The sequence below is a fragment of the Hirundo rustica genome, chromosome 19 (genome assembly GCF_015227805.2).
Source record: "Hirundo rustica isolate bHirRus1 chromosome 19, bHirRus1.pri.v3, whole genome shotgun sequence".
NCBI classification, from domain to species: Eukaryota; Metazoa; Chordata; class Aves; order Passeriformes; family Hirundinidae; genus Hirundo; species Hirundo rustica.
Genome location: NC_053468.1, coordinates 2,552,050 through 2,565,593, shown reverse-complemented (window position 1 = coordinate 2,565,593; position 13,544 = coordinate 2,552,050). Strand labels below are relative to the sequence as shown.

At 45.3% G+C, this 13,544-nt stretch overlaps 1 protein-coding gene across 4 annotated transcripts in view; it reads left to right on the top strand.

Annotated features, from left to right (window-relative positions):
• The window catches only part of VMP1 (vacuole membrane protein 1), a 59,985-nt gene extending 51,825 nt beyond the window's left edge, over positions 1–8,160 (top strand). For all 4 annotated transcript variants that reach the window (XM_040082211.2, XM_040082212.2, XM_040082209.2 and 1 more), the window contains 2 exons: positions 5,965–6,067; positions 7,350–8,160. In XM_040082211.2, the coding sequence (XP_039938145.1) occupies positions 5,965–6,067; positions 7,350–7,493 (247 nt within the window). In that variant the 3' untranslated portion in view covers positions 7,494–8,160. The remainder of the gene's footprint in view (positions 1–5,964; positions 6,068–7,349) is intronic.
• Positions 8,161–13,544: the final 5,384 nt, after the last annotated feature.

Genomic DNA, 13,544 nt, shown 5'->3' with positions numbered 1-13,544 from the left:
TTCCAAAGAGCAGCAGTGAGCAGAGCTAAGGACGGGCAGGTCAGAGATGTTGCAATTGCTGATTTTGAAAGCATTAATTTAACATAACAGAATGTCCCAAGGAAGAAAGCCCTGGAGCCTCCCGGGCTGCCTGGGCACTGGAGCGTGGCTCAGGTGGAAACCACGTCAAACCTGGGCCCATTTGAGCTTTGTAACCTCCACCAAGATCTTTCCTTTCCTCATCTCATAAAGCAAATGAAGCTGCCAAGGAGCCTTTTAACCCCAAAACCTTCCTGTTGATCCTGACCATAAACCAGATTGATTTTCTACAATTTAGAGCTCTGGGCTCAGGAAACAGCTCAGCTCCAGAGCTGTGCTGAGGCCGGGGGTGGTGGTGGGAGCTGGGGGCTCTGGTTGCTCCTCAGGGGCTGGGGAGCTCAGGTTGGGCTGGAAAGGGAGCTGGGTCCAGCTTTGGGAAGCCCCAGCATTCAGGTTTTGGGATATCTCAGCTCCCAGGATCCAGGTTGTGAGCAGCCCCAGGTTTTCCTAAAGCTAATCCAGCTTTGGGAAGCCCCCAGGATCCAGGTTTTGGGATATCGCAGCTCCTAGGATTCAGGTTTTGGGCAATCTCAGCTCCCAGGATTCAGGTTTTGAGCAGCCCCAGGTTTCCCTAAGCCTAACCCAGGTTTTGGGCAGCTCACAGCTCCAGGTTTCCCTAAGCCAGGTTTTGGGCAGCCCCAGCTCCCAGGGCTGAGTCAGGCTCAGGCTGAGCCCCTCTGAGTCACTGCAGGGTCCTGCTGGTGGTGGAGCCTCGGGGAAATGGATGGTTTAAATACTGTGAGAATCTTTATCAGCACAGGAAATGACAGCTCATTAAAATACTAACCGTTGAGCCAGTTTAGATCACTGTCTGGAAAAAAATTAACCATTGAAGGCTCAGAGGGCTCACAGGAAGAAAGGTGCCCTGTTGAGACAAGGGACACGTTATGCAAATGAATCAGCTTTGCTGATTGACCAGTGGCATAAAATTATTTCCACTGGAATCTATTTTTCAATGGTTTTTAAAATAGCAGACTTCCAAAGAAGTCAGTATCACCATGCTGGAGTGAAACTTCTGAGGGTGGGGTGGCTAAAATACCCTAAATAATAAAATACCCGAATTCGGTGCCTGTTCCTAAATGTTTGATTGCTTTGGAGCCGCAGGATGGATTTTTCTTGTGTTCTCACAGGGCAGTGGAGAGACAGGAATCTCATACAATTGGTGTTGGTGGGATTGTTTAATGATGTTTTCCATAAATGTTGGGAAGGTGAAAGCTTTTGCTTTCCCCCTCTGGCCTGGCAGTCATTAGCCCAATTGAAATAAATGTTTTAAAAAGAGCAGAAGGTCCGGGCAGGGAGGAGCCCATCCCAGCACGTTCCCTTTCTTTGTGGGATCCTTGGTGCCACTTCCCTCCCTTTCCTGCAGCAGCAGATAATCCCTGGCCTTGGGCAGGGGATTTGCTGCTCCTGTGTCAGAGCTCTTCCCCCGTTGTCTCCATTTGGAATTGTGGTGCCATTTCCCAAAGGATGTTTTTCTCTGGCCGTTTCAGCCCCAAAAAGCCAAATCTGGGCAAAACCTGCCGGTGTTTGCCCCGGGTGTGTGGAGTCTGAGGGAAAGGGATTTTCCAGGCTGAGGGCTGTGGATATTGGAGGGATTATCCATAAAGCGGGGCCGTGACTCAATATTGCATCACCTTCCCCAAGGTGTGTCCAGCCTTGCTTGCACCTTCTGTTCCCCCCCGGGGCTCTGGTTTCCCTCCAGGTTAGGATTTCTGTGATTAAATTAAATCAGATTTAATAAACTCCCGTGTTTGTGACCCCCCCCCCCCCACCCCAGTGCTCCCAGTTTCCTGAGCATCCCACTGGGGATGGATCCCAGTTGTTCACAGGGCTCAGACTCAGGGCTCGTTCACATTTTTAATTCCATCAGGATGAGTTTAGGAACAGCTCAGGGTTATTAATCAGCTGCTTCAGCATCACTTGGTGTTCGAGGCCTCTAATAAATGGGAAACTTCCATCAACTTTCGAATTTTCATTCATGAAAAATCCCATGGTTTTGTTCCCAAAATTAGAGTCTACAGTGGCAGCTTCTTTTTTGAAAAACACCTGTGAATTTTAACATTTCTTTTTTGGAAAAAATGAACAAATATCCACATGCGCTTTGATAAACTGGGAATTTTATATCCTAACTTACGGTGTGACAGATTTTTTGTGAGATATTGGTGCATTGACGCTAAGGGACATTAGCTAGAGAGCTGTAATTCAGGATTTAGCAGAGTTGGAATTAATTCCCAGAGTGTTCCCAACCTCTCAAAGCACAACCTGAGAGATTTCAGTCACTCAAGAGCCACCCATGCTCCTAAAGACTTTGTAAGATAAAATTTCACCCTTCAGAAGTGCAAATATCATAATTAAGTAGTTATAAATAAGTGTTTTTAATATTAGTGAAAATGCAGATGACTGGAATATCAAACAACTTCCTACTTTTTGGAATTGTATTTGGAAAATACAATTTTTTCTCTCCTGGGTGCTTCATCCTTTGAGGAAAATCTTTCTGTACTTCCAAAGATTCTGTTAAAAAGATTTAAAGTTTCCCAAAAATCATTTAACGACCAGTGAAAGGCATTTGAGGTGCAACTGTTGACAGTTGTTCTTGGAAAAGCAAATTAATAAATTTAAACTCAGATTTGCTGTAACTGGACTGGAAGTTTTTGGAGTCAGGCTCTGCAGGTTCTTGGTGTAATTTTTAAAATAATCCTTGAGCAACTTTGCTGAATCTCTGTCATGTGGCTCTTCAAACAGATGGGGAGTTCTGTTTTATTTTTTGGAAAAAGAGCTTTAAAATTTGTCTTTTGGATAGAAATTGTAACTCTGAATTTAAAAAAAAAAAAAAGTGTGTCTGTTTAATTACAAATACCATTGTTCTGAAAACAGGCACCAAGAGGGTTTTTTCAGTGAATCCAAAATTTTACTGGGTGTTTTTGCTGTAGCGTTAGAATGGAAATCCTGGTTTTGGCTGAAATGTAAGGATTTCAGTGAATTTAGGATTTCCAAGGGTCACTGCAGTTTTGGGGAGCTTGTTCTCAATTTTAATTCCCTGTGAAGCATTAAAATTCAGCAGAGAATCAGAATGAATCCAAACAAAACTTTAATATTTAACATTAAGAGTTTCTAAAGCAACTTCTGAATCAGAATTTCCCCTTCCATATTCTCGATTTCCAAGACAATGGGTTTGATTCCCGAAGGAAGGCACACACAGGGAATTGTGTTTGGATTATTCCGGGGTTATCTTCCAGCGTCTCCTTCTCCAGTGCTGTGAAATTTGCGGTTTTTTGGAGGTGCTGAGTGCAGGAATTGTGATGCAGATTTGGCCCTGCCTGGTCCCACCCCGATCCCACAAAATTCATCCCAAATTTTCCTCCTCCTCCTCCTCGGATCAGCACCGAGGGATCTCTGAGCTTTGCAGGGACACAGAATTCACTTCACTCTAATTACATTAAATTATTTTAAGGATTTTTTAGATTTAAGATTATGCCTTTGGATATCAGGTGGCACATAACTGAGTGATTAAATGATTTAATTTTGTCCAAAAAAGCACCAGTAACTAATACTGTGCTGCCGAGAAGGGATTTCAAGAATTTCATGTGGATTCCTCATTTTGTAGGTTTTCCTCTGTTTTTTTTATTTCTTATTTAAATCTGTGCACTTTTTTTTTAAGAATTAAAGTCTTTACAAATGTACAAAAAGTAGGATCTGAGGTCCTTGCATTTAGGATCTCTCAGTTCTTCAAAATTGCTTTGATAAAATTAATTTTGTGCACTTAACTAACAGTCCTGCCCAGAAAGGGAAATAAAAAGGGAATTATTTAGCGAGAACTTTTTTTAAATATTGTTTTGATGCACCAGGAGCTCCTGAAGCCTCTCAACTTGGGTTTGATGCCTTTGTTCTGTGTTTAATTCAATTTGGGGCCTGACCGAGTTCAGCTTTCGGTGAGGAGCGGAGTCATTCGAACACCACCCTGTTAATCATTGATCCCTCATCATTTAAATATTCCTCATTTCATAATCATGCAGAAGTTCAAAAGTAAACCATTACCTTGCAGTCGCTCTTCAGGGCTCCCAAGGATTGTTAGAGAAAGAAAAGAGACCTCAAGATGTCCCTCAGCGTTGGGAGCGTGACTCGTCCCGCAGTCCCTGGGAGAGCTTTTCCCAGGAGCAGTCAGTGCTGAGCCACCTCTGGAACACCGGGAACGCTTTGGGACCTTGACACATCTTGTGTAAAATGGAGAAGGGACGTGCTTTGGGCTCCACAGGTTGTTTTTTTTGTTGTTGTTGGTTCTTTTTTTTTTTTTTTTTTTTTTTTTCCCAGAATTTTTACCAGTCCGGGCACAGAATTTCCTCACCCGGTGGTGAATCACGGGGGAAGCGATCTTTTGCTGGGAAATGGGTTCAGAAAACCTCCTTTGCCCCTGGCCATGAAGGAAATAAATAGATTTACTGGAGGAGAATGAGACACTTTGTTTCGTGCTTTTCAGAAATTCCTAAAATTAGAAAGCTGTTATTTTTTAATTGGGCTTCAGCCTGGAAAAGGGAATTTTGTGTCAGATCAGGAGGCTGAGGGGAATGGTTGGAGCCACTGGGAGGGAGGTGGACAATGTCCAGCTCCTTGGATGTACACCTGGTGCAGCTTGGGTCTGAAGGGTTTTACTAAACCTTCCTTGGAGTAGCAGCAGGAGTGGTGGGTTTAATACAACCAAATAATCAACGTTTAGGTGAGTTCTTTAATGTAGAAGACCACAGTGATGTCTTTAAAATTAAACAAAAATCTCCCTTCTCTTTGCAATTCAAGTGCTCAGTAATGAGGAGTTGGGATGGGGTGGATCCAACTTCGGGAATGTTCTCCCCTCACAGCTTAGGCCGGGGGGTTGCTGCTGATCATTTAGAATTTATATTTGAATTTGGGAGTTTTATAATGTAGAAGAACACAGTGATTTCTTTAAAATTAAACAAAAATGAGAATCTCCCTTCTCTTTGCAATTCAAGTGCTCAGTAATGAGGAGTTGGGATGGGGTGGATCCAACTTCGGGAATGTTCTCCCCTCACGGCTCAGGCCGGGGGGTTGCTGCTGATCATTTAGAATTTGTATTTGAATTTGGGGAGGTTTTGCAGGGTTGTGACCGTTCTGACAGGGGTTTGGGTCTCTGCTAAGCAGGATTTCAGCAGAGCCGAGGGCGGTGCCATTCGCAGCCGGGACGTTTGCAGCTTTAGGACGGAGATGTTTGCGGGGCTTTGTGCGAGCCCACAGAGCCGGGCCCGGGCCGGGGCAGGGCTCGGAGCCGCTCCTTTGTTCCTTTGTTAATCCCGGCTCGGGGGAGGCGCTCCAGGATCGCTCCCGCATTCTTTTTGGGAAGGGATGACGCACGGATTGTCCTAAAAAGGACTTGGCCGGGCTGAGGGGCCGGCTCCGTGCGGGAGAGGGGGCGAGGCTTGGGCCGAGCAGTTTCTTTTTTAACCGAGGGATGACACAAGCCCCAGTCATTTCCTCATTAATCGGTTCAAACCAGTTCTTACAGGAACTGCCGCTGATAAATGTGGGACTTCTCCGAAGTCATTCATTGGGTTCTCAGCGCTGCTGCCTCCCAGGAAATGCTCCGGCTCACGGCTTCCTCCTCATCCCAGCGCTGCCTTGCTCAGAAATATTTTTCTTTTGAAGCGCTTTTTGAGGATCTGGGGAAATGCATCCCTCCCGAAGTATCAGATCAAAAGATGAAATGTGGTTTATTTCTGTTTTCTCGAGTAGCTTCGAGTTCCCCGCTGAGCTGTGGCTCAGCCTGAACTTTGTTCTGATTAGGTAAAGTGGTAAGTTTTAAAAAAAAAAAATGTTTTTCTTTTTTTTTTTTTTTTCTCCCCTATTTTGTCTTGTTCTCTGGGATGAACTTTCCATCAGTGCTATTCCGAGTATAGGTCCTTCTCTTCAGAAGCCATTTCAAGAATATTTGGAAGCTCAGAGGATAAAACTTCACCACAAATCCGACAGTGCTGTGCCACAGGTAAGACTCTCTCTGCCTCCCTCCCTCCCCGGCTCACCTTTCTGTTCCCTGCCTGTCTTAGACTTGTAGTTTTTACAAACAGAACTCTCCATTCTGTTTTTCAATGATCTGCACCGACCCAGGGAATAGATAAAAATTCCATTTTAAAAGCAGCCTGGGAGTTCAAAATATTAATTGTGCGCTACTGGATTTAAATCCTTTAGAGGATAAAAGAAAGTATAAATCAAAACCGGTGGCTTGTCTTGCCTCTGCATTCGCTGCCTCTTTGGAAAGTTAAATTTAAGGAGAAAAGATTTGCCTTTTCACATGAAGTAGTAACAAACTAGGCAGCACCGATGCTTCAGAAGCCGGTGGGATCTGTGGCTCAGTGGACAGTAAGAGAAATAAAATCCCCAAGCCTTTAGTCTTTGAAAGGAAAAGAAATTACAGTGTTTGGAGCAGGTACGAGGAGTAGAAGTGTCCTTTGAGACAGAAAAAAGTATTTAAAAAAATTAAGAAGTATTTTTAAAAACTTACCCTGAATTTTCAATGGGACAGAGCAGCTTTGACATGAAATTCTTTAGGTTGCTGAGGCATTTTGAGATCAAACCCCCGAATCCAACTCCTATTTCACGTGCAGTACTTGGAGCTGTTGGAAATGTCCCTTTGCCCATCTCTTACCACAGAAGAGCCGGCGCTGGGGAGGCTCGGGCAGCAGTCAGGAAACGTGCACTGATTTCTGGGCAGGGATTTGTGAGCAGAGCATTGCTGCCCTCCTTTGACAAAAAACACAACTCGAGGGCTCCCCTGAAAAACGCTGCGAGTGGCCCCGCAACTTCCAGCGACACCAAAGAGGGATCCTAATGGGGAGATAACCCAGCAAAGGCAATTTAGGAAAAAACCCACATTGTTAACCGATGACCTGATTGTTTTCTTCGTGAGAGGAACGTGACAGGGAGTGACAGGCAGAGAGGCTGCTCATTCTGAGCTCCGCAAATCATTTAGCCAAGCCCAAACAATACTGGGAATAATAAATCACTTTGGGAGCACCCTGGGAAGGAGCAGGGATTCGTCATCTGCCCGCCAGTGCATTTGGCAGCTCCCCCTGCATTGTCCTTCAAGGGACTGAAGTCGGCTTTGCGGAGGGACCTGCAGGAATCCTGTCAGCTCGCTCTCGGTTCCTGCTTTTAATTCCATTATTGCAGAATGAAAACACGGTCAGGCTTTCCCCTTTCACCCAGAACTCTCCGTTGTCCTGTCCACTAATCTTCGTTCTCCTCCTCCTTCTGTTTTGTCTCTTCAGGGGGAAAACTGGCTATCCTGGATATTTGAAAAATTGGTGATTGTCATGGTTTGTTATTTTATCTTATCTATAATCAACTCCATGGCCCAGAGTTATGCCAAGCGACTGCAACAGAAGATGTACTCGGAAGAAAAAACCAAATGAGCTTGGAAAAAATGGGAAAAAACCCCCTCAGGATGGGTTTTGGCAGACATGAAAAATGACACATCTTTTCATATGTTTAAAAAAACAGCATTATTCAAAGGGGGGAAAAATTTTAACATCAATTTTCAACTCTTAACAAGTTGGGTTTTTTTTGATTTTGAAAGTAATTTGGATATTGGAGCAACGGTTTGACTGACAAACTTATAAACGTTACGGTAAGGTGTAAATGCTTCACGAGTCTGGGTTGTGTTTTACAGGATGGACAATGGGGTGTTAAATGGAGTTTAACACAAATGTTGTCCACACAAATTACTTCCAAAACTGATGATTTAATCCTCTCCATCTCCTGATTTAAGTTCAGACTGACCTGAGGGTAACGTTTTCTTTTGAAGGGTGGCTGGTTTGCTTTTTCCATAAGTTTCAAGACCATGAAAATGTAAATAACTGAGTCCAGGTCGGGTACAAACTGTTGCATGTCCCTCATGGTGAGGCTGTTCCGTCTGAATTCCCAGTGTCCCATTGCATTGCACGCTGGAAAAGCCGCCCTCCGTGGTGTTAGCAGAGATGGTTGATGTCAAAATGCTGAAGCCAACATTTTTTTATTCTGTATATTTAGAATGAAGTTAAGATAAAAACTTTATAAAGTCATCTTATGATCATTCCAGAATTTCTTGTGTCAGTCTTTTGAAGCTGTTTCTTTTCCTCTGTCACTTTTGGATGCTCTGTGCATGTTTGCTCATCCTTCCTGCACTAATGGTGCTCAAATCCTTTGTTCTTTTTTTTGTTCAGTTTTGTTCTTTTTTTGTTCTTCAGAACTTCTTGCTTAGCAAAGGGAAGAGGAAGGCTGTGCCTTGCTTGATGCACAGTCACTGCTTAAATAGCTTAAACAGAGAGCAAGATTGGTTATCCTAAATTCTGCTCAGGTGTTTGCCCCTGAGCCCAGAGCTTTGGGCAGTGGAGGAGAAGAGAGGGGGAAGAGTTCAGATTCCAGCTGAAAACAGATTTTTTGTCTACCCAGTAAAGGTGCAGAGAACTTTAGAGAACCTTTAACCTCATGCTTTCAAAGTCAGATTTGTTATGATCAGCGTGTGCCAGTTCAGATGTACAGACCAGAATTGATTTTTAAAACTGCTCTTTTCCCTCTTGAGTGCATCAATCCCCTCTGCTGCTGTACCTGCATTGCCCTAATCACTTGTGAACGATTGGTTTTTATTTTTATCCTGGGGGGGGTAAGCACCAAGGATTAATTTGCCTTTCTAATTAGCGTTCTCAGGAGGTGGCTGAGCTCCTGCTGGGCTTAGCTTAGGCTGCTCCTTGGCCCAGGTTAGGCAGGGCTGGAGCCAGGCGTGTTGTGTTGGAGCCTGTTGTGTTTGCAGCGTCGTGCCATGCCATGGCTGTACCATCCTGTCGGATAGCTTATCAGACTGATGTTGACTGTTGGATCTCATGGCAACAACAGTCGGTAGGCTGTCTGACATTTTGGTATCTCTCATCTGACCGTTCCTCATCCATCCCCAGCTGTTTCCATTGAGCATCAGCAGCACGTCAGTGTCTGTGGTTGGGCTGGGAATGAGCTCCGAGTGCAGAACAAAGCCCGTGTAAAGCTTCCCCCGGGCGGGGCTGAGGTTTGTACCGACTCTCCTGGCTTCACGGGGAGCTTCAGGCAGTGCTGGGAATGGCTGGGGAGGATTTGCATGGACTCAGCAGGTTCAGTTCCAGTATCTGAAAGTGCCGGCGCAGGAGTTGGTACAGGGGAGTTGAAAGCACAAAGGCCGTTCAGCTGCTCCTGGTGGTTTTTTAAAAGGTGAACAGTATTTACTGAATCTTACCATTTTCTGGCCTGAATATGGCCTTTGACAATAATGTCGCAAAGAACTTGTTCTGGTGCAATTCCAGCCCCCACAGCTCTGTTTGGAACTTCACCTTTGCAGCCTACAACCCCTCAGTGTTGCAGTTTGTCAGGGATCACCTCAGCGTTCCCTTTCCCCTCAGGACAGGGGGTCAGGGACAGCCCCTGGTTGCTCTGCCCGCTTCTGGTCCCCAAACCTGCCACCTGAGGCACACAGGTATTTATTAACCTCTCACACTTCTGGGAGGGGATAGCATTGATGCCGTGCTGGCTCCCTGTGTGCGCTCAGGTTGGAATCGGGACACTGCAACAAATAAAAGAGAAAAAAAAATCCCTTTTTCCTAGAACCTGAGCCAATAAACTGTGCATTTCCAAATGCTCTAGAGGTCTTAAAATTCTGCCTCTTGCCTGCTGGAAAACCAGAAGGAAAACTGAAAGCCTTCTCCCACTTTTGGTTCAATATGTTTACATATATGTAGTGTGAAATATATATATATATATTGTTCTTCAGCTTGTATTTCCATGTGTCCATTCCAATAAGCTCTGCTGTTATTTTGAAGCTTTCTAACACTATTTAAAGAAGGAAGTGATTGTTCTACCTGGGAGGTAAGATTTGGTAAAAGGTAAAAAAAAAAAAAAAGTAATAGAAACGAAAGTGACACAAACCTGATGAGATTGCAATGGATAGTTTTGTGTTTGCTTGAATAAACAAAGAAATAACGTTTCCCAGTGTTTATTTCAGCTGGATTGTTTCCATTCTCTGCATTGAACTCTCTTGGTAACACTGTGACATTTGCTGTCCCAAACATTCTCCGGTGTGAACACAGAAGATAATTCAGCAGTTGCGTTTTATGCCTTCAGAGAAAGACTCAGCCTTTGGCATTTGACCTGAAAACACGGATTTCACTCCCTTAACCCAAAGTTTTCTTTTGTTGCACGTATCTTCATTACACACTGGAAGCAGTCAGTCAGTTCAGTGTGTTAGGGACAAATCCAAAGGGAGCTCTTGCAAGAGGAACAATCTTGGCACAAATCCCTATTTTTAGGGATCACTCACTGCCGTTTCTTGCAGTTAGACACTAAATAAAGTATCTTGCTTTCCTTTTCTGGGAATGACTGAAAATCACATGGAAGTAACAGTCCTGTAAGGACAAGTGATGACTTTAATGTGACAGAGATTTATTTTTTTTAGTCTCTTATTTGTGAAACGAGGTCAGGTAGGGCTGCAGCTCCTCCTCCTCTGGGCTCTCTCGCCGTTTTCCTGCCTGCCCTGAGGATCGTGCCTCCCCACACCTGTGAGGGCACTGAGAGGTGGCGGTGCCCCTCTGCTGGCAGCCACCCCGTGCCCCAGCAGGCTGGAATTGTTGGTGTCAGCAGAGCTCAGGTCACAGCGAGCCAGGTCAGGTCAAACCGACCAGTTCCAGCCTCACATCCGTCAGAAGGGGAGAGCTGCTGCTCCGTGTCCTGGAGTCCCTTCTCTCCGTGCCAGTGTCACGCTGTGTTTCTGTTCAAGCAGCTCCCTCAAACCTCCCCCAGCTGTTCCTGCTAAAAGATACTTCTCACTAACTCTTGACAGCGGCTTGATGCTGTTCCAGAAAGCCCTTCCCTGCTGTGCTTTTGGGCTTCATTATTTCATTTGTTAGAATCAGCCTCCCTCTCGCTGCAGGCACTGCTAAGTGCAAGCAAAACACTCTGGACGTTTCCCTGAATATCAAGCAGAAATATAAATATTAGTGAGCAAAACTGATGGCAGGTGTAAAGAAAAGTGGGGGTTGGGTGTGTTCTTTGGAGGTAAAAATCGGTTTTCTTCGAAACACAAAGTTTAAAAATACTTTGTAATCAGCAGTTAAAAGGCTGAATGTAGATATAGATAAGGTGATTGGAATGACTTCTGAGATTTAAAGTTCTTTTTTTTTGCTGTAAATTTGGTTGGGTTTTTTTGGAGGAGAAGGAACAGCAGTAAGAAAACAATGAGAACTTCACCCATCTCTCTGCAGACTGCAGCAGCTGGTGGAGTGTGAGACAGGAGGGGATCCTGCTGGGCAGGTGAGGGATCAGTGCTGGATCTCTGTAGCCTCGGCAGAGGGGAGTGGAGCGTCCCCTTCCCCGTGGAACGCCTGTGATGCATTCAGACGGGGGAAATGTTTGCATTTGCTCTTGCAAAGTCATTTTTAGAAGGATTATGCCAAAAAACTCTCTGAGCCTGCTGTGACTTTGCTGATTCAAGTGCCTAATGGAGGGTATGAAATGCTGGCATGAATTTCTTTACACATTTCACGTGTTTATTGATCCACTGCCTTCACGAAAGGCAGCAGAACATTGTTCTGGCAGTGGCAGCAGAGGGAGAGGCTGGAACAACCTGGGTCAGTTGTCACAAGAGGGGAGGGAGCTCAAACGCAGAAACTCACCGCTGTTGTCACCTCCCAGCAATCGGGGAGAGCCCTGCCATCAGTGACTGCTTGGAATGTGTTAAGAATTCAGGAAAAAGCTTGGTATTTCTGTCTAAAAAATGTGATGATTACCGTGTTTGAATTAGGAGTGAAGAGCCCGTTTGCTGCTGGTGGTGTCCAGGTGTGGTGAAACAAAGGTGCAAATGTGAACCTGTGGAATGAGCCCAGGCTTGCTTTAGCTCTACCCTTTGTTGTGCTGAGGAGGTTTTATTAATTTATTATTATTGTCCCTGGAGGAAGTCAAAGAGCAGTGACTCCCTTCGCATTAAACCAAAGGTGACCTTTCACTCGAGCTCCTGTGGCACCTTCCGTGTTCCAGGGCAGTGGCTCCCAGTTCATTGTTCGGGTGTTCCCAGAAGCTTCCAGGGGCTGCCCGGGCAGTGGCAATGAGGAAGCTGGCGGCTCTTTCCTGCTGAAAGGCGAGAGGAGCTGTCAGCTCGGGGTATTGTTCCTGCTCCGATAACAGCCACACCCGGCTCCTGGAAACGCCTCTGCTGGGCCTCCAGAACGGGTTGGTGACTCTGGTATCACCTGTAAAGAATTCTTGAGAGTCGATGCATTTCCCAGAGTTTGCTGTATTCACAGGAAATGAGCTTGTGGTGCCTCTTTGCTTCTGTGCTGTCAGGAAAGAACCTGGCAGTTCTCTTGTAGGAGCTGCTGCTGATTAAAATGTCAATACCTTGAGGGACTGTGGCTTTCCTCAGAAAGTTTATTAGGATTTTTCCATCCTTTGATGGGAAAACACAGATTTCCTGTGCTCAGCATTTCTTTGTCTTGGAGAGAAAACACATTCAGATTTACAACACTGTGCAAATCCCACCATGGTCACAAAACCTCTCTGGGCCGGTTGGAAACCTCACTGCTCTCAGTGCCTGGTTCGCTGCAGCTGTTTTCTGGAGAGCTCTTAATATTTAGGATATTTTCATAACAACACATTTCATTTCTCAGATTCCTGGATTTGTAGGTCTCTCCTCAGCCCAGCTGACCTCTTGTGACACAGGCAGTGCATTCCTGGGTGTTGTGTAAGGCTCGAGGTGGGGAGCAGCAAGAAAGACACTTGTAAGATGCCTGAAGCCAGTATTTACTTGACTTCCAAATTATGGATGCCAAAAACATTTCCAAAGCAATATTTTGCTACTCCAAGCGGTGATTTTAATTCTGTTGCCCGCTTTAACTTCTATTCAAGGTGTTTCTCCCATTTCTGCCTGTGGCAAACCCCAGTGCAGCACCAGAGTGTCGTGGCTGCCCAGGAGGAGCCAGGTGTCTTTGGGGGAAGTGAGGCAATCTCTGGCAACAGGTTCCACTTGTGACTGAGAGATCCAGTTCAGTGAAGGAGGAAAAGGTTTGAGTGTTGTTTGGCAGAGCCTGAGAGCCCTTGCTTGAAATTCACTGCTGTCCTCTCCCTCGGGCCTTGGAGCCCTTCCTGCCCTCGGTGTGGAGCCTTTTTTGGCCAAGTTCAAGTCTGTTCCCTCCAATTCTGTTCAGCTTGAACAGGACCCCCCGTGCTGAGGTTTCCTTCCTTGTGTCACTGAAGAGTGAGCTCTCCTTTCACAGCACACATCAGGTTTGTGTCTGTTTTTTATGTGAAAATACTGGGTTTGAGGGGAAGCCTGACTGAATCTTGATAGAGGAAAATAATGTGAAACCCTGAGCAAGTGGCTGGTGGGGGGGAATGGAAGCTTTCTTCTCGGGAGCGGAGTATTTAATTGGATTTTTGGGTTTTTTGTTGCCAACTTTATAATTTTTGACTAT